Raw genomic sequence first — 21006 nt, forward strand, 5'->3', positions numbered from 1 at the left:
AAAAAATTGTACCTGGTACAAAGCACTGCTTTATCATAGTGAAAAATGAGGAAAGGAGATTCACATGATAAGGCTGATAGTTCTGAAACTCTCCTAGCCGATGATATTGCCAGGAGAAAAAGGACCTTCCAGGGCAGGAACTTTATGTCTATTATGCATCGGCTCAAATGGGGGGCCTTGCAGAATAGAGAGAACTAGATTTAAATTCCACAAAAGAAAAATCCGTTTAACATCACGTCTAATTCTTACTAAAGCAAGAACAAAGGTTTCAATATCAGGAAGCTTGGCTATCTTTCTCTGAAAAAGAACAGATAGAGCCATAATTTGACCCTTCAAATAACTAGCAGATAGACTCTTGTCAAATGGCGTGAATTCAGCCCCACACGTCAAGGCTTGTGGACTCTCACCATCATATGAAAGAAAATTATGTTTTAAATTAATCTATGGTGCATCCACAATAGAGATCAAGAGTATTTTTTTATAACTCTCAAAGTAGCAGATAATTACAAGATTACCAAGATTAGCAAGATCCACCATCCATTGTCATTATGAGCTTCTACTATGATGCTGTTTAAAACATAAATAAAATATACATTTTATTTTCATTCCTTATTTGCTTTATATTATATAACAATTAGAGCACATGGCCGTATGACATTACAGTTAACCAGTAAAATACCTGTGTCATGGGACTCTTAATTCAGCACTCAAAGAGACCAAAAATTAGAAAACAAATATGTTGTTTTAATATATTTTAATGGAGTGAGTTAGCTGGACAACTCAGATGGTCCTGTTGATGCATAGACACCATTGTTTGGTAGCTTTAAACACATTAGTACCCACCAGAAGGTAAGTTTGTTTCAAAGCACAATCTTCCACAGGATATGATATGTGGTGCCCTATTTGTGTTTTCCAAATATTCTTTACACGTTCATAGCACATGGCCTCATGACATTGCAGTTAACCAGTAAAATACCTGTGTCATGGGACTCTTAATTCAACAGTCTCAAAAAAAAAGCAAACAAATAATGACTTCCTGGTTGAACGTCACCTTGTGATTATTTTTAGCTTTTACTGAGTAAGTAGCATGGCTCACCTATGCTAGGGCTCCGCCTTATTAGTGTGTGTAATGACAGGTGGTGGTGAATTGCTGAGGGGCGTGGACTTTACCTGCTGAGAACAAGGAAAAGAAACCTAACCCTTCTTCCACTAAAAATATAATTTTGCCTGGCTGTGAGAATACGCAAGAGCTAGAAGGTAAGGTGACTTTCTTTTACCAAGGAGCTGACACAATATATTTCAATCAAGCTTACTTTCAATGTAGATAAATACATGTAAATAAAATGATCTTCGGTTTATATACATGTATGAATGTTGCCTATGTTTATTTTTTCATTTCACATAAATGCTTTTATGTTATACACACCCTTTTTCTTTTCAAACTATAAAAAAGCTTTACATATCCAGGATTGTTTAGTGTTTCATATAGAAGTGTATATGTATATATGTGTTTATATATTTAAATTCCTACCTCTAATGCTGAGCAGACTAGTAACTTTTTTCTCTCTGACTGGTAAACTGTAGTGATATTTATATATATATATATATATATATATATATATATATATATATATATATATATATATATATATATTACTTTTAACTGTGTCTTTTAAATGTTTGAGCATATACTGTCCTTAACCAGAGGTCAATGAATGGGAAACTTGCATTTAAACTATTGTATTTCTGTCAGTGACCTCTAATTGCTGTTTTTTATTATTTTTTGGTGTAATATATTACAGATCTTTACTATTGTATTGTTAACTATTTAGGACCAAATTAGTAGTGGTGAACTAATAGTTGAGCGTGAGCGATATCGGATTTATCACACCTGTTTGCGCGCATCAGGAGTAGTGATTCATTTGAGCGCAATTTAAGTTATATATCTGTATATCTTAATATACATAGGTATAGATAAATATTGTACCAAAATTCCCTCATATATATGTAGAAATATGCATTTATGAATAAATAGAACATATTCTTCTATGTGTTGGAATGTAAAATATTAAAGGGATAGGAAACCCAATTTTTTTCCTTCATGATTCACATAGAGCATGCAATTTTAAGAAATTTACCATTTTACTCCTATTATGAAATTTCCTTCATTCTCTTGGTATCTATTTGAAAAAGCAGGAATGTAATGCTTAGGAGCCAGCCCATTTTTGGTTCAGCACCCTCGGTAGTGCTTGCTGATTGGTCGCTACATGGGTTAATGCTGTAGGTCTTGCACGTTTGCACTCATCTCAGATTACAGATTAATCTTGATTGGCTGTGCGTGGGCAGGGGGCGGGATTGCACGCGAGCGCAAAATTGCGCTCATGTGCAATGGCGAATACCTGCGGGTAATTTCGCCCCGCCACAGACGAGCTGAGGCGTACAGGGGCGCGTATACGCGCCCCTGTACGCCTCAGCTTTAATAAATCTAGCCCTAAGGGTCCCTAGCTTACCCAATAATGTGAAAATCAGGATAAAGATATGCTAAAGGAGCGCCTAATGTGTGAATAGGCAAAGGAATATACTAACCTATGAATACAATTTAACGTTTAAAACCCTATTAAAATATTATCATATTTAATGTTCACAATAAAGGCATGGATCCATGCTATACATAAAAACAATATATAAAACAGTATAATATATAAAAGCAATGTTAAAAATGTACAGAAAATATACAGTACAAGATATACAGTGCAAGATATACAGTGCAGAATGTTATAGGATTGATCAAACCTTGTATAAAAAAATAGCAACAGTGTTGTAAATGGTAGGAAATCAGTAAAATGATACCGAAGTGGTGAAAAAAATATAGTTCATCGGAATTGCATGAGTTTATATGTCACCTGAAGGGTGATAGAATCCAAATGAGTAATACTAAGAAAAAAGTGGCCACAAACCAAAAGTATGTAAAAAAAAATGTGTGAAAAAAGGAAAAAATTAAAAATAAAAATATATTGAAAAATAAATAAAACTGTGAAAAAAACTGTGAAAAAATAGTTATAATCCTGTGATTAGCCAAATACTGGGTGTTGGTGTCCTGGGTTTAATAATGTGTGAAAGTATCTTTGTGAATTCCTTAGTGAAAATTTGTTTGATGGAGATCTGGAGTTTTCCAATGTGTCTCTTAGATTGTAAATCCTCAATTCCTGTAGATGAAAAGCAATAACAACATAGCACAGTAATGTTTTTAACAAGTGTGAATAATTGAAAAGAAGCTCACCATAAGTTGTCAACGCATTTCGGCCCTGTATTGGGCCTTTTTCAAGACTATGAGACTATATTTTTTCATTTTTTTTTCAGTTTTATTTATTTTTCAATATATTTTTATTTTTATTTTTTCCTTTTCCTTTTTTCACATATTTTGACATTTTTTCACATACCAATTTCACATTCACTACACCGGTTTTTTAGGTTGTACACATCACACATACCTGACCTTTTTTGCATATATATTTTTTCACACATTTTTTTACATACTTTTGGTTTGTGGCCACTTTTTTCTTAGTATTACTCATTTGGATTCTATCACCCTTCAGGTGACATATAGACTCATGCAATTCCGATGAACTATATTTTTTTCACCACTTCGGTATCATTTTACTGATTTCTTACCATTCGCAACATTGTTGCTATTTTTTGATACAAGGTTTGATCAATCCTATAACATTCTGCACTGTATATCTTGCACTGTATATCTTGTACTGTATATTTTCTGTACATTTTTAACATTGCTTTTATATATTATACTGTTTTATATATTGTTTTTGTGAACATTAAATATGATAATATTTTAATAGGGTTTTAAACGTTAAATTGTATTCATAGGTTAGTATATTCCTTTGCCTATTCACACATTAGGCGCTCCTTTAGCATATCTTTATCCTTATAACTTATCTAACTTTTATCTAAATGCGATACTATTTATGGTGTATTCAACCATTTTTATTGTTAAACACTTCCAGTCTTATTAAGTTCCAGTGTTTACAACATGATGATTTTTATAATTGATATGGAGCCTCCTTATTTTAAATAATAATAAAAATGTTAATCAATAGAAACATAAATGATTGCATGATATAGGAATTGACCTTCAAAGCTTCCTATGTTTGAAGTAATGTAATTATCAAAACTTTATAGTGTTTTATTGCATAGACATTTTCAAAGGAAGTGCACTGCTCATCACTGTAATGTCAGTATGCAAAGTGTTGTGTACTGTAAAACTTTGTTTTTGCTAACTTATAGAATTCACATATCTTCCATTAAGAAAAGCCTGAGGTCAGATTATATGGAGTGAGATAACTCTGTCTGTAACTTAAAGGGACAATAGAATTTGTATTGTTTTAAAAGACAGACAATCCCTTTATTACTCATTCCCCAGTTTTGCATAACTAACACTGTTATATTAATTTACTTTTTACCTCTGTGATTGCCTTGTATCTAAACCTCTTCTGACAGCCCCCTGCTCACATGACTTTGTATTTATTATCTATTGACTTTTAGGGGCATATTTATCAAGTTCCGTATGGAGCATGAGGCACAATGTTATCTATATGGCCCACATGAATTAGCAGTCTCATGTTGTAAATAGCAAATAAAAAAGCATGTGATAAGAGGCTGTCTATAGTGGCTTAGAAACAGGCAGAAATTTAGAGGTTTAAATGTTAAAAAGTATATTAATATATAGGGGCCTATTTACCAATGTGCGAGCGGACATGATACAAGTAGCGTATCATGTCCGCTGCATATTGCGGCACATTGATAAATGCAGACAGCATACGCTGTCTGCATTTATCATTGCGCCAGCAGTTTTAGTGAACTGCTGGTGCAATACCGCCCTGCAGATTTGCGGCCGCTAGCAGGGGGTGTCAATCAACCCTATTGTATTCAATCGGGTGGATTTCTGTCCGCCGCCTCAGAGTACGTGGACAAGTTATGGAGTAGCTATCTTTAGACCACTGCTTCATAACTTCTTGATAACTTCTGATTCCGGCGAGCCTGAAGTCTCGCCATGAAACAAGGGGCCTCAAGCTCTATACAGAGCTTGATAAATATGCCCCATGGTGTTGGTAGTAAAGGCTTTATCTATCTTTTTAAATAATAAAAATGTTAGTGTAGATTTTCCCTTTAATTTAGTTTTTCAATTCATAGGCTCCCAATTATGAAGCTGTGTAAGGAGGGTTGAGGTGTTATGGTGCAGGCCCATTCATGTGAATCTGCAACCCAAAGACTTATGACCACTGCTTCTTAGCCTGTCCACAACTTCAGAATTTGTTGATTTCAGACTAACTTACTTTTTAATGCAGCAGTGAAATTCAAATATCTGTCTCCAATTAGTGATCTAGCCGTACAGCACTTTTTTGTAGCTGAAGCACCGATTGGAGAAAAGTTCAGCACACCAAAAAAAAAAAAAAACTTAAAGTGGGTGTCAGTGCAACATTAAAAAGTAAGTTAAAGGGAGGAGCATGAAATGTATTCAGTGTTTTGTGTCCCTTTAAAGGGACATTATTATTGATAAAATAATATGATATAACTCATTACAGAATAGCTCTGCAGTGGTCTTTTGACAGCTGCTTTTCAAGCTGAGATTGCAGGACCACACCTGCAGCTTAATAAATGGACCCATAGCTTTCAAGGATAACTAATGCTAAAATAAAATGTTCTTAAAACTAGAATGTACCTTTAAAGTAAAAAATTAAATTTCATGATTCAGATAGAGCATGCAATGTTAAACAACTTTCCAATTTACTTCTATTATCTTTGTTTCGTTCTTTTGGTATCATTTGTTGAAAAGCCTACCTTAGGAGCAGCAATGCCCTACTGGGATCTAGCTGCTGATTGGTTGTTGCACATCTATGCTTCTTGCTATTGGCTTACCAGATATTTTCAGCTAGCTTCCGGTAGTGCATTGCTGCTCCTTCAACAAAGTATACTAAAGAATGAAGCTAATTTCATAATAGAAGTAAAATGGAAATTTGTTTAAAATTGTATGCTCGATTTGAATTATGAAATAAAAAAAATTGGGTTTCATATCCCTTTAAGGAGTATTTGTTCCAAGCAGGTCTCTATATTCTCTGATTTAAAAAAAATGCATAAAGCCGGCAGCAAAATAATCAGCCTGCAAACCTACTCAAATTGATCTATCAGACCCAGCTACTTTTAGACATTGGCCAATTGTCTTGTTATTGTGTATGGAAATGACATACAACAATATAGATATCTTCATCATTGAATTAACTTTATCTTTATAACTGTCAGGGTATTCTGCACAGAGAGAATGGAGATGGACAGACCATCTGCGAAATGGTTCATAGAGACCCAGTCAGATTGGTTTTTGAGAAACGGCATTCCAGAATGGTTTCACGGTGTCATCACACGAAGGTAAGATATTTATTTTTCAATTTTAGAGAGGTTTTTTTCAATTTGTGTTCTGTCTTATTTTGTAATATAGGACAGAGGAAATATGATGGCCCAGTTTTCAATTTAAGAGCCAGATTAAGAGTGGAGCAGTAATTATCACTTACGCTTGCGCGTCTGATACCGCACATATTACAAGTTCAAAGTAAAGCACAATGCACGCAAAAAGAAGAACTTACAACATTGCGATCTTGATAACGTATTCCACCATAGACTTCAATGGAGCATGAAAAGCGGGGGGAAAAACATAACCAAGTGTGCTAAAACGACATTAAATATTAATATTTTACATTCCAATGTTCTTCAAATAGCAGAATATGTTCTAGTTATTCATAAATACATACATTCATATTCCTGAGGAAGGGGATACGGTCCCCGAAACGTCACATAAATAAAGATATTCATTTAAAGGACCAGCGAGTGCTGCCATTTGTTCATTGCTACATTTATATTCCTATATATATATGTGATTTTGTTTGGTAACATATAGAGCTATACCTATACATATAGATGATTATATATAGGTATATATATCTACAGATATATACAGGAATATCTATTTATCTAGATATTACAAATATTCACCTATGTGAAGAACATTGGAATATGAAATATTTACAGTAAATACACAGTTAAACTCTATTAAATATGAATATTGCATAAATATGATTTTTTTGTGTTTTCAGCTACTTAACTGCTCTTATATATGTCTAGATATTTATGCATATGTATTTATGTATATATGTATCAGATATATATATAGAAATATCTATTTAATAATAAAAAAATACATTATTTTCTTTGGGAAGAACATAGGAATGTAAAATATGCATTTTGTGCATTGTTGTAGTTATTCTAAATAATCCATATAATATATCTATGTATTTTACATTATTTTTATTAATGTTTAATAATATATATTAATATTTATTAATATGTTATATATAATATTTCAATAATGCTCCTTAAAGGGACAGTATACACTCATTTTCATATAACTGCATGTAATAGACACTGCTATAAAGAATAAGATGCACAGGTACGGATATAAAAATCCAGTATAAAACTGTTTAAAACTTACTTAGAAGCTCGATTTAGCTCTGTTGTAAAGCTAGCTGGAAAGCCCATTGCAAGTGGGAAATAAGACACTCCCCCCCTCCCCCTTCTTTTGCATATGAAAAGACCCTTTACACAAACAGGAGCAAGCTGGAGTAGGTAGCTGACGGCAGTGGCGTAGCGTGGGGGGGGGGGGCCACAGGGGCGGTTGCCCCGGGCGCATAATTCTTAGGGGCGCAAAATTTGCGCTCTCACTGTCTCACATCATCCCTCCTCCACTGCAGACAGATGCAGCACTAAGGGAGAAAACATTTTTAAAAAATGTATTATTTTTTTATATATAAAAATGCCTTTTACTGTGTTAACTGCGGGGGGGTGTATTGTAAGACTGTCCCGGCAATTCCCTGGGAAGCAGGCAGCCTGGTCTGGTCGGGGACTGTTTTTCTCAGCGCTGGTGCTGCAGCGCTAGCATAAGTCTGCTTAGGCAGCCGTTAGGGCACTCAAAGGGGAGGGGTGGAAAAATCTGAATCTCATGGCGCTATGCTGTAACTCCTTCAGGGAGAAGTGTTTGGGTGATTCCCGTGGGGGGGGGGGGAGGGGCTTCATGCTGCACCCTCCAGATCTCATTCTGGGCGCAGCATTCAGGTGACACGGAGAGGCGGGTTCCGGGTTTCTAAAATGCCTACCTCCTGTTTGCTTCAGGCTGACCCCTCTGTCCCTCAAGAATCAGCGTGAAGGAGGCTCTAGCGCGCTCGCTCGCTCAGCATAGCCAGTGAGGGAACACTGAACTGCCGACGCACAAAGAGAGGAGGTAGAAAAAACATGTACGTTCTGCAATGTAAGTGTATTTAGAGAGAGGAGGTCAAACATATGTGTTAAAAAATCCCACATTTACACAGACGTGCTTTATTCAATCCACTGCAATGCCAGTCAACAGGAAATTTAAATAATGCTCTTAAAACAGATGAGAGGTTATTGGAACAGATAATCTGCACACTGCAATATATAACTATGCAATTTTGCAGGGACTGTCATTAGTGATTAGGATATTCATTGAACTAACAATTTAATACATGACTTAGGTCCATGATGCACTAAACTGTAAAGGTAAATTTTTAGCTTCTTTTACATTAATTTCTAAATCACTGCAAATGTATTACGTCATGTGCATTAGTTTCTGTGCTCCCTACTAAATCCAAAAACATTTAAATATAGTTTGTTTGGTGTGATGGGTAACATTATTTACTACATGCTTATTTCAGCACAAAAGTCCGGCACAGGGCTCTATTTTTAAGTATTAATATTCCAATATCAATAGCACTGCATGACTTTAAGCAGGATTTTCATATAAAAACTCATTGCAAATCCAAAGATAACAAACATAATTTAAAGGTAAGGTCAAAATTGAAATGTGCATGAGAGCATTTAAATTTGAAATATAAGCATAAAAAAGTTTGTCTCCGTGACAGGGCTAATGGCATATGTGCATACATGTTTGTGTGGGTATAGGTGTAGGCATATGTGTATGTTTGTGTGGGTCAGTGCTAATGGGTTAGGGGGCGCTATACTTGCCTTGCCCTGGGCGCTGACAACCCACGCTACGCCACTGGCTGACGGTATTCTCATAAAACTTGGGGCTTGGTTAGGAGTCTGAAAATCAGAGCAATGTTCTTTAAAAATAAGCAAAACTATACTTTTTAAAAAAAACAAAAAACTTTATGGGCTATATAAATAGAAAATTTACAAAACATTTATGCAAAGAAAAAATGAGTGTATAATGTCCCTTTAAGTTCTCATATGTGCTAACCCGACCACGTTAAGATCTAAATTGAGAAGCGTGATGTGCATATTTTACATTCCTTTGTCCTTCACATAAAAAATTATGTGCTTTCTATTATTAAATATACATTTATAATATATATATATATATATATATATATATATATATATATATAGTAGCCGGTGGCCTAGCACTCCATCCACATCGATGCTTCTAGTGCCCGGGTGCAATCCTCAAATAGTATACATAGATAGTTAGTAGAGATGGAGGGCACTCACAGGACTTCATACAAAAGATAGCCTTTATTATTATAGTAACATAGGTATAGTGTCGACGTTTCGGCCTTTTCCTAGGCCTTCTTCAAGACAATTTTCATAGTCTCAAGTAATGCGGAATACGACCTCCGCGTAAAGCTCCCAAAGAGACACGATCATATCATATGATCATATGATCGTGTCTCTTTGGGAGCTTTACGCGGAGGTCGTATTCCACATTACTTGAGACTATGAAAATTGTCTTGAAGAAGGCCTAGGAAAAGGCCGAAACGTCGACACTATACCTATGTTACTATAATAATAAAGGCTATCTTTTGTATGAAGTCCTGTGAGTGCCCTCCATCTCTACTAACTATCTATATATATATATATATATATATATAGTACATAAATACATAATTATATATGTGCACACATCTATACATATACATATGCATATACAGTACATTCATAATTAGACATTTATATATGTATGCATCGCTATGTTAAAGCCCTTTGCAAACTTTTTTTTTTTTCTAACACCTGAGACCTCATATATTTGAGCTTTTATTAGTTCTTGCTACAACTGGCAGAATAATAGTTAAAAGTATGTTAAATGGACAGTCAACATCAGAATTGTTGTTGTTTTAAAAGATAGATAATCCCTTAATTACCAATTCCTCAGTTTTGCATAACCAACACAGTTATAACAATACACATTTTACCTCTGTAATTACTTTGTATCTAAGCCTCAGCAGACTGCCCCCTTATTTCAGTTCTTTTGACAGACTTGCATTTTAGCCAATCAGAGCTGACTCCATGGTAAATTCATGTGCATATGCTCAATGTTATCTATATGAAACACATTAACTAATGCCCTCTAGTGGTGAAAAAATATCAAAATGCATTTAGATTAGAGGCGGCCTTCAAGGTCTAAGAAATTAGCATATGAACCTCCTAGGTTTAGCTTTCAACTAAGAATACCAAGAGAACAAAGCAAAATTGGTGCTAAAAGTAAATTGGAAAGTTGTTTAAAATTGCATGCCCTATTTGAATCATGACAGGTTTTTTTTGGACTTGACTGTCCCTTTAAGGTTATTTTTCTTATTTTTGCCTCTGATACAAGGAAGTTTACATTTATAACATTTTGTTTGTTTTAAAACAAATGTTCCTGTTATGAGAAAAAAAAACAGCTTTGGTGTCAGTCTACCAATAAAACAATAAAAGTTCAATTTTGAGTTTACTGCCCCTTTATTAACCCTTGCTATGACAAATGCTGTTTCCTACACAAAGTACACATTGTAAGCTTTTATACACGAGTTAAATATAAAAATATAATTACATAAACAAACCCTGTAGCAACTTATTGTTCAAAACGGCTTTGTACTTTCCTTTTGTATGTACAGTAACTAACCCAACAGGTTATATACGCCTAACACTTCACCTATTTAGATTGCTGTGTTCTAGTAATGTTCTAGTAATGTGACAACTGAGAAATTACACATGGTGCAAACCAGACTTAAGCATGATACTATATATTATTTTACTACCCAGCATATGTTCCACCTATAATCTATTCAGTAATTGATTAGTTATATAATACTTTTATTGTGTTAGTACTTATATATGTCTGTTACTACTGGGGAAATAAATTAAGTATGCACATTTTTTCTTTAAAAGGTGCGTTAAACAAAACAACATCTGTCATGTATATGAAAGATCAGCAATTAAACAAAATAATAAATGTTAGGTTAAAGTTGTTTGAAGAGATATGAAACAGGATTTTTTCTTTCATGATTCAGATAGACTAGGCAATGTTAAGCAACTTTCTAATTTACTCCTATTGTACATTTTTCTTCATTCTCTTGGTATCCTTAATTGAAAAGCAGGAATGTAAGCGTAGAAGCCGGCCCATTTTTGTTTCAGCTCCTGGGTAGCGCTTGCATGAAAGAAAAAAATGTGGGTTTCATATCTGCTGATCCACAAGGATCAGTTGCCCACTCTTAAACGTGCCAGTATAGTGTGATGTCATCACGCAGACTACCGCATGAACAAACCTCACTTCTCTAAAAAAAAAAAAAAACAGAAGCTAATCCTGGAATTCCCTGTGATTGATGAGATGTCCATCATAGAAAGTAATTGGTACCTAAAAGCACTTGATAAAAAAAAGACCATTTCGGATCTTTAACATATTTGAGAGTATTCCAAGACCATTTGTAATTATTCTATTAGGCCTAGATTTGGAGTTTGGCGGTAAAAGGGCTGTTAACGCTCCGCGGGCTTTTTTCTGGCCGCACCATAAATTTAACTCTGGTATCGAGAGTTCAAACAAATGCTGCGTTAGGCTCCAAAAAAGGAGCGTAGAGCATTTTTTCCGCAAATGCAACTCTCGATACCAGAGTTGCTTACGGACGCGGCCAGCCTCAAAAACGTGCTCGTGCACGATTCTCCCATAGGAAACAATGGGGCTGTTTGAGCTGAAAAAAAACCTAACACCTGCAAAAAAGCAGCGTTCAGCTCCTAACGCAGCCCCATTGTTTCCTATGGGGAAACACTTCCTACGTCTGCACCTAACACTCTAACATGTACCCCGAGTCTAAACACCCCTAACCTTACACTTATTAACCCCTATTCTGCCGCCCCCGCTATCGCTGACCCCTGCATATTTTTTTTAACCCCTAATCTGCCGCTCCGTAAACTGCCGCAACTTACGTTATCCCTATGTACCCCTAATCTGCTGCCCTAACATCGCCGACCCCTATATTATATTTATTAACCCCTAATCTGCCCCCCTCAACGTCGCCGACACCTGCCTACTCTTATTAACCCCTAATCTGCCGAGCGGACCGCACCGCTACTATAATAAAGTTATTAACCCCTAACCCGCCTCACTAACCCTATCATAAATAGTATTAACCCCTAATCTGCCCTCCCTAACATCGCCGACACCTACCTTCAATTATTAACCCCTAATCTGCCGAGCGGACCTCACCGCTATTCTAATAAATGTATTAACCCCTAAAGCTAAGTCTAACCCTAACACTAACACCCCCCTAACTTAAATATAATTTACATCTAACGAAATAAATTAACTCTTATTAAATAAATTATTCCTATTTAAAGCTAAATACTTACCTGTAAAATAAATCCTAATATAGCTACAATATAAATTATAATTATATTATAGCTATTTTAGGATTAATATTTATTTTACAGGCAACTTTGTAATTATTTTAACCAGGTACAATAGCTATTAAATAGTTAAGAACTATTTAATAGTTACCTAGTTAAAATAATAACAAATTTACCTGTAAAATAAATCCTAACCTAAGATATAATTAAACCTAACACTACCCTATCAATAAAATAATTAAATAAACTACCTACAATTACCTACAATTAACCTAACACTACACTATCAATAAATTAATTAAACACAATTCCTACAAATAAATACAATTAAATAAACTAGCTAAAGTACAAAAAATAAAAAAGAACTAAGTTACAAAAAATAAAAAAATATTTACAAACATAAGAAAAATATTACAACAATTTTAAACTAATTACACCTACTCTAAGCCCCCTAATAAAACAACAAAGCCCCCCAAAATAAAAAATTCCCTACCCTATTCTAAATTAAAAAAGTTACAAGCTCTTTTACCTTACCAGCCCTGAACAGGGCCCTTTGCGGGGCATGCCCCAAGAATTTCAGCTCTTTTGCCTGTAAAAGAATAAATACAATACCGCCCCCCCCCAACATTACAACCCACCACCCACATACCCCTAATCTAACACAAACCCCCCTTAAATAAACCTAACACTAAGCCCCTGAAGATCTTCCTACCTTGTCTTCACCATCCAGGTTCACCGATCCGTACTGAAGAGCTCCTCCGATGTCCTGATCCAAGCCCAAGCGGGGGGCTGAAGAGGTCCATGATCCGGTCAAAGTCTTCATCCAAGCGGGGCAGAAGAGGATCTTCCATCCGATTGAAGTCATCATCCAGGCGGAATCTTCTATGGTCTTCCATCCGGAGCGAAGCGGCAGGATCCTGAAGACCTCCAGCGCGGAACATCCATCCGGACCGACGACTGAACGACGAATGACTGTTCCTTTAAGGGACGTCATCCAAGATGGCGTCCCTCGAATTCCGATTGGCTGATAGGATTCTATCAGCCAATCGGAATTAAGGTAGGAATTTTCTGAATGGCTGATGGAATCAGCCAATCAGAATCTAGTTCAATCCGATTGGCTGATCCAATCAGCCAATCAGATTGAGCTCGCATTCTATTGGCTGATCGGAACAGCCAATAGAATGCAAGCTCAATCTGATTGGCTGATTGGATCAGCCAATCGGATTGAACTTGATTCTGATTGGCTGATTCCATCAGCCAATCAGAAAATTCCTACCTTAATTCCGATTGGCTGATAGAATCCTATCAGCCAATCGGAATTCAAGGGACGCCATCTTGGATGACGTCCCTTAAAGGAACAGTCATTCGTCGTTCAGTCGTCGGTCCGGATGGATGTTCCGCGCTGGAGGTCTTCAGGATCCTGCCGCTTCGCTCCGGATGGAAGACCATAGAAGATGCCGCCTGGATGATGACTTCAATCGGATGGAAGATCCTCTTCTGCCCCGCTTGGATGAAGACTTTGACCGGATCATGGACCTCTTCAGCCCCCCGCTTGGATCAGGACATCGGAGGAGCTCTTCAGGACGGATCGGTGAACCTGGATGGTGAAGACAAGGTAGGAAGATCTTCAGGGGCTTAGTGTTAGGTTTATTTAAGGGGGGTTTGGGTTAGATTAGGGGTATGTGGGTGGTGGGTTGTAATGTTGGGGGGGGGGGTATTGTATTTATTCTTTTACAGGCAAAAGAGCTGAAATTCTTGGGGCATGCCCCGCAAAGGGCCCTGTTCAGGGCTGGTAAGGTAAAAGAGCTTGTAACTTTTTTAATTTAGAATAGGGTAGGGAATTTTTTATTTTGGGGGGCTTTGTTGTTTTATTAGGGGGCTTAGAGTAGGTGTAATTAGTTTAAAATTGTTGTAATATTTTTCTTATGTTTGTAAATATTTTTTTATTTTTTGTAACTTAGTTCTTTTTTATTTTTTGTACTTTAGCTAGTTTATTTAATTGTATTTATTTGTAGGAATTGTGTTTAATTAATTTATTGATAGTGTAGTGTTAGGTTAATTGTAGGTAATTGTAGGTAGTTTATTTAATTATTTTATTGATAGGGTAGTGTTAGGTTTAATTACATTTTAAGTTAGGATTTATTTTACAGGTAAATTTGTTATTATTTTAACTAGGTAACTATTAAATAGTTCTTAACTATTTAATAGCTATTGTACCTGGTTAAAATAATTACAAAGTTGCCTGTAAAATAAATATTAATCCTAAAATAGCTATAATATAATTATAATTTATATTGTAGCTATATTAGGATTTATTTTACAGGTAAGTATTTAGCTTTAAATAGGAATCATTTATTTAATAAGAGTTAATTTATTTCGTTAGATGTAAATTATATTTAACTTAGGGGGGTGTTAGTGTTAGGGTTAGACTTAGCTTTAGGGGTTAATCCATTTATTATAGTAGCGGTGAGCTCCGGTCGTCAGATTAGGGGTTAATAATTGAAGTTAGGTGTCGGCGATGTTAGGGAGGGCAGATTAGGGGGTTAATACTATTTATTATAGGGTTAGTGAGGCGGGTTAGGGGTTAATAACTTTATTATAGTAGCGCTCAGGTCCGCTCGGCAGATTAGGGGTTAATAAGTGTAGGCAGGTGTCGGCGACGTTGAGGGGGGCAGATTAGGGGTTAATAAATATAATATAGGGGTCGGCGGTGTTAGGGGCAGCAGATTAGGGGTACATAGGGATAACGTAGGTGGCGGCGCTTTGCGGTCGGAAGATTAGGGGTTAATTATTTTAAGTAGCTGGCGGCGACGTTGTGGGGGGCAGGTTAGGGGTTAATAAATGTAATATAGGGGTCGGCGGGGTTAGGGGCAGCAGATTAGGGGTACATAAGTATAATGTAGGTGGCGGTCGGCAGATTAGGGGTTAAAAATTTTAATCGAGTGGCGGCGATGTGGGGGGACCTCGGTTTAGGGGTACATAGGTAGTTTATGGGTGTTAGTGTACTTTAGGGTACAGTAGTTAAGAGCTTTATGAACCGGCGTTAGCCAGAAAGCTCTTAACTCCTGCTATTTTCAGGCGGCTGGAGTTTTGTCGTTAGAGCTCTAACGCTCACTTCAGAAACGACTCTAAATACCGGCGTTAGAAAGATCCCATTGAAAAGATAGGATACGCAAATGGCGTAGGGGGATCTGCGGTATGGAAAAGTCGCGGCTGAAAAGTGAGCGTTAGACCCTTTAATCACTGACTCCAAATACCAGCGGGCGGCCAAAACCAGCGTTAGGAGCCTCTAACGCTGGTTTTGACGGCTACCGCCGAACTCCAAATCTAGGCCTGAGTTTGCTCATGTGCAAGCCGCTCTGAAATAGCCACTGGCGACATTATAGAGGTGTATTTGAATGCATGGTCTAGAAGTTCTATTCATTGCTATTGTATAATACGTCTGCGGTGGGCAAGACACACATTTAAATATGTGTGTGTATTTAATACATGTACACCTAACCAGATGAGCAGGAAAAGAAAGTGGAATCACGACAATCAAAAAATAGCGTGTAGCAAAAGCATTATGAAAAGTTCTAATTTGTACTCGCATTTTTGTGATTGTCAGTTTCAGCACCATCCTCTTCAATGATCAAATAGGTCTATGTGTTTAGCTTCCAATCACAAGCTAGCTGCCAATAATGCACTGCTCTGGAGCCTATTCAGGTATGCTTTTAAACAAAGGATACCAAAAGAACAAAGTACATTTTAAAATAGAAGTATATTGAAAAGTCTCTTAAAAATGCATTTATTATGTGAATTATGACATTTTAATTTTGACTTTAATTTTCCTTCAAATTATTCTTGCTATTGGCATTTCCTGTGGTTTCACCAAGTATGTGTCTTAGTATATTTCATAAAAGGATGATCTGCAAAATTCTTGTAAAATATTTAATTACATGTCGGAAGATCCCAATAATTACTCATTGCTTTCTTAATGACTTCCACATCCGTTTAATAGCAGATGATAAATAGACGCACCTAACTCCACCGCATTCTATTGACTTACTTTCCTCTGTTATTAACTCTAATATATATTTATACTTTATACTTTCCAATTGACTTCTATTATTATATTTTGCACAGTCTTTTTATATACACAATTTCTGAGGCACAAGCTTCTACTGAGCATGTGCACAGTTCATAAGGTATACATATACTAGTGTGTGATTAGCTGATGAATAAGTGTTAATGCATTGTCTTTTTATTATGCACGTGTTTATTATACAATTCTACTATATTTAGCGGTCTTTTAATTCTCTATGCATAATTTCTGTTTAGCTTCTACAATCACTAAGTTAGCATTTATGTATGCCAAAATTCTTCTGGCATCAATAGGTTTACTACCTGCATAGGTCATCATTTTCCAACTATAACAAAAATCCTGGCATCTGTATTGCTTCCTTACAAGCAGGGATAGGCAAGGTGTCCGTACACGGACATTGGTGTCCGTGACTAGCCCTTGCAGTGTCCTCCACAACCTTAGTATATCTTTTCTTTCTGATTAAATAATAGGAATAAAAAAAATATCTAGTGTGAATAAAGTTAGTGGCTTGTCAGGAGACTGCTAGCAATATTGGGTGATAAGTTATGGAATAAATAAAGCCTGCGTGAAATACTGGATGTGTGTACAAAGACACAGTAGTGACACTGGCACATGTATAGCCAGACAAGGGCTGGTTAAAGGGTCAATGGTATCTGCATCAGTATAATAACACCCAGCGCTATATAATGACACAGTAGTGACACTGGCACATGCGTATAGTCAGAGGAGTGCAGGTTATAGGATCAGTGGTATCTGCATCAGTATAATAATACCCAGCACTATATAATGACACAGTAGTGACACTGGAACATGGGTATAGCCAGAGGAGGGCTGGTTATAGGATCAGTGGTATCTGCATCAGTATAATAATACCCAGCGCTATATAATGACACAGTAGTGACACTGGCACATGCGTATAGTCAGAGGAGTGCAGGTTATAGGATCAGTGGTATCTGCATCAGTATAATAACACCCAGCACTATATAATGACACAGTAGTGACACTAGCACATGGGTAGAGCAAGAGGAGGGCTGGTTATAGAATCAGTGGTATCTGCATCAGTATAATAACACCCAGCACTATATAATGACACAGTAGGGACACTGGCTCATGGGTATAGTCAGAGGAGGACTGGTTATAGGATCAGTGGTATCTGTATCAGTATAACACCCAGCACTATATAATGACACAGTAGTGACACTGGTACATGGATATAGCCAGAGGAGGGCTGGTTATAGGATCAGTGGTATCTGCATCAGTATAATAACACCCAGCACTATATAATGACACAGTAGTGACACTGGCACATGGATATAGCCAGAGGAGGGCTGGTTATAGGATCAGTGGTATCTGCATCAGTATAATAACACCCAGCACTATATAATGACACAGTAGTGACACTGGCTCATGGGTATAGCCAGAGGAGGGCTGGTTATAGAATCAGTGGTATCTGCATCAGTATAATAATACCCAGCACTATATAATGACACAGTAGTGACACTGGCTCATGGGTATAGCCAGAGGAGGGCTGGTTATAGAATCAGTGGTATCTGCATCAGTATAATAACACTCAGCACTATATAATGACACAGTAGTGACACTGGCTCATGGGTATAGCCAGAGGAGGGCTGGTTATAGAATCAGTGGTATCTGCATCAGTATAATAACACTCAGCACTATATAATGACACAGTAGTGACACTGGCTCATGGGTATAGCCAGAGGAGGGCTGGTTATAGAATCAGTGGTATCTGCATCAGTATAATAACACCCAGCACTATATAATGACACAGAAGTGACACTGGCTCATGGGTATAGCCAGAGGAGGACTGGTTATAGGATCAGTGGTATCTGCATCAGTATAATAACACTCAGCACTATATAATGACACAGTAGTGACACTGGCTCATGGGTATAGCCAGATGAGGACTGGTTATAGGATCAGTGGTATCTGCATCAGTATAATAACACCCAGCACTATATAATGACACAGTAGTGACACTGGCACATAGGTATAGCCAGAGGAGGACTGGTTATAGGATCAGTGGTATCTGCATCAGTATAATAACACCCAGCACTATAAAATGACACAGTAGTGACACTGGCACATGGGTATAGCCAGAGGAGGGCTGGTTATAGAATCAGTGGTATCTGCATCAGTATAATAACACTCAGCACTATATAATGACACAGTAGTGACACTGGCTCATGGATATAGCCAGAGGAGGGCTGGTTATAGGGTCAGTGGTATCTGCATCAGTATAATAACACCCAGCACTATATAATGACACAGTAGTGACACTGGCTCATGGATATAGCCAGAGGAGGGTTGGTTATAGGGTCAGTGGTATCTGCATCAGTATAATAACACCCAGCGCTATATAATGACACAGTAGTGACACTGGCTCATGGATATAGCCAGAGGAGGGCTGGTTATAGGGTCAGTGGTATCTGCATCAGTATAATAACACCAAGCCCTATAAAATAATGTTTTTAATTTCAAATGTACCTTGGTGTCCTTCACTAAGGTCTGTACTTTGGAAAATGTCCGCCAAAGCCTTTGTCTGTGCCTATCCCTGCTTACAAGTCTCATTTTTAACCCCTTAAGGTTTGCATTACTAATGGAGTGGTCTCGCTACCAGCGCTGCGACCGTGCTATTTCCGGTGCTCAGAAGGGTGGAGGGAGGGTATAATAGCGCAGTCCCACCATTATTAACAAGGAAATCCTTAACGACTGACGATGTACATAGTACGTTGCGGTCGTTAAGGGGTATACCATAGAATTAAGGTGACCACATTTCCCAGACCCCAATTCTTGACACCTCTAGACCCAAATTTTGGGCACCTCATAAATGTGAGGAGGTGTTAAAAAAAACTTGTAAGATTGTAATTTATACAGACTCATGAAATTTGTTTACAAGATAAAACTGTTGTTATCTACTTTAAAGTAAAGAAGAAGAAGAGCTGCTGTATTTTTCGGAGCTGTGACTATTCCTAAGGAGGTCAGTTTACCTTCAAAGTGTAACATTGCCTTCAAAGTGTCCTCATTCTATTCATGAAGGGAAGATACCCTTTCAGTGGCATTATTCATTCCAGTTATTATCGACTGTCACCTGCCTCTGTATGCCAGCCCATGCCATAGCTGTAACTCCGCCAATCCTAAAAACATTATCCCTCTCCCTCTGTATGCCAGCCCATGCCATAACTGTAACTCCGCCAATCCTAAATACATTATCCCCCTCTCCCTCTGTATCCCAGCCCATGCTGTAGCTGTATCTGCGCCAATCCTAAATACATTATCCCCCTCTCCTAAATACATTATCCCTCTCCCTCTGTATGCCAGCCCATGCCATAGCTGTAACTCCGCCAATCCTAAATACATTATCCCTCTGTATCCCAGCCCATGCTGTAGCTGTATCTGTGCCAATCCTAAATACATTATCCCTCTGTATCCCAGCCCATGCTGTAGCTGTATTTGTGCCAATCCTAAATACATTATCCCTCTGTATCCCAGCCCATGCTGTAGCTGTATTTGTGCCAATCCTAAATACATTATCCCTCTGTATCCCAGCCCATGCTGTAGCTGTATCTGTGCCAATCCTAAATACATTATCCCTCTGTATCCCAGCCCATCCTGTAGCTGTATTTGTGCCAATCCTAAATGCATTATCCCTCTGTATCCCAGCCCATGCTGTAGCTGTATCTGTGCCAATCCTAAATACATTATCCCCCTCTCTCTGTATCCCAGCCTATGCTGTAGCTGTATCTGTGCCAATCCTAAATACATTATCCCCCTGCTTCTGTATGCCAGCCCATGCTGTAGCTGTATCTGTGCCAATCCTAAGTACATTATCCCCCTCTCCTAAATACATTATCCCCCTGCTTCTGTATGCCAGCCCATGCTGTAGCTGTATCTGTGCCAATCCTAAATACATTATCCCCCTCTCTCTGTATCCCATCCAATGCTGTAGCTGTAACTGTACCAATCCTAAATACATTATCCTCCTGCCTTTGTATGCCAGCCCATGCTGTAGCTGTATCTGTGCCAATCCTATATACATTCATTATCCCCTCCCTCTGTATGTCAGCCCATGCCATAGCTGTAACTGTGCCAATCCTAAATACATTATCCCCCTGCCTTTGTATGCCAGCCTATGCTGTACCTGTATCTGCGCCAATCCTAACGCCAATCCTAATTACATTATCCCCTCCTTCTGTATGTAATCC

At 37.4% G+C, this 21006-nt stretch overlaps 1 protein-coding gene across 2 annotated transcripts in view; it reads left to right on the forward strand.

The window, feature by feature from the left end:
• Positions 1 to 1183: 1183 nt before the first annotated feature.
• HSH2D (hematopoietic SH2 domain containing) overlaps positions 1184 to 21006 on the forward strand; it is a 46771-nt gene continuing 26948 nt past the window's right edge. Inside the window, exons 1-2 of one of the 2 annotated variants that reach the window (XM_053700705.1) lie at positions 1184 to 1257; positions 6316 to 6438. In XM_053700705.1, coding sequence (XP_053556680.1) covers positions 6335 to 6438 — 104 coding nt within the window. In that variant the 5' untranslated portion in view covers positions 1184 to 1257; positions 6316 to 6334. Of the gene's footprint in view, positions 1258 to 6315; positions 6439 to 21006 lie in introns of those variants that run through there. The other variant, XM_053700706.1, reaches the window with a different exon arrangement.

The sequence above is a fragment of the Bombina bombina genome, chromosome 2, assembly GCF_027579735.1.
Source record: "Bombina bombina isolate aBomBom1 chromosome 2, aBomBom1.pri, whole genome shotgun sequence".
NCBI lineage: Eukaryota > Metazoa > Chordata > Amphibia > Anura > Bombinatoridae > Bombina > Bombina bombina.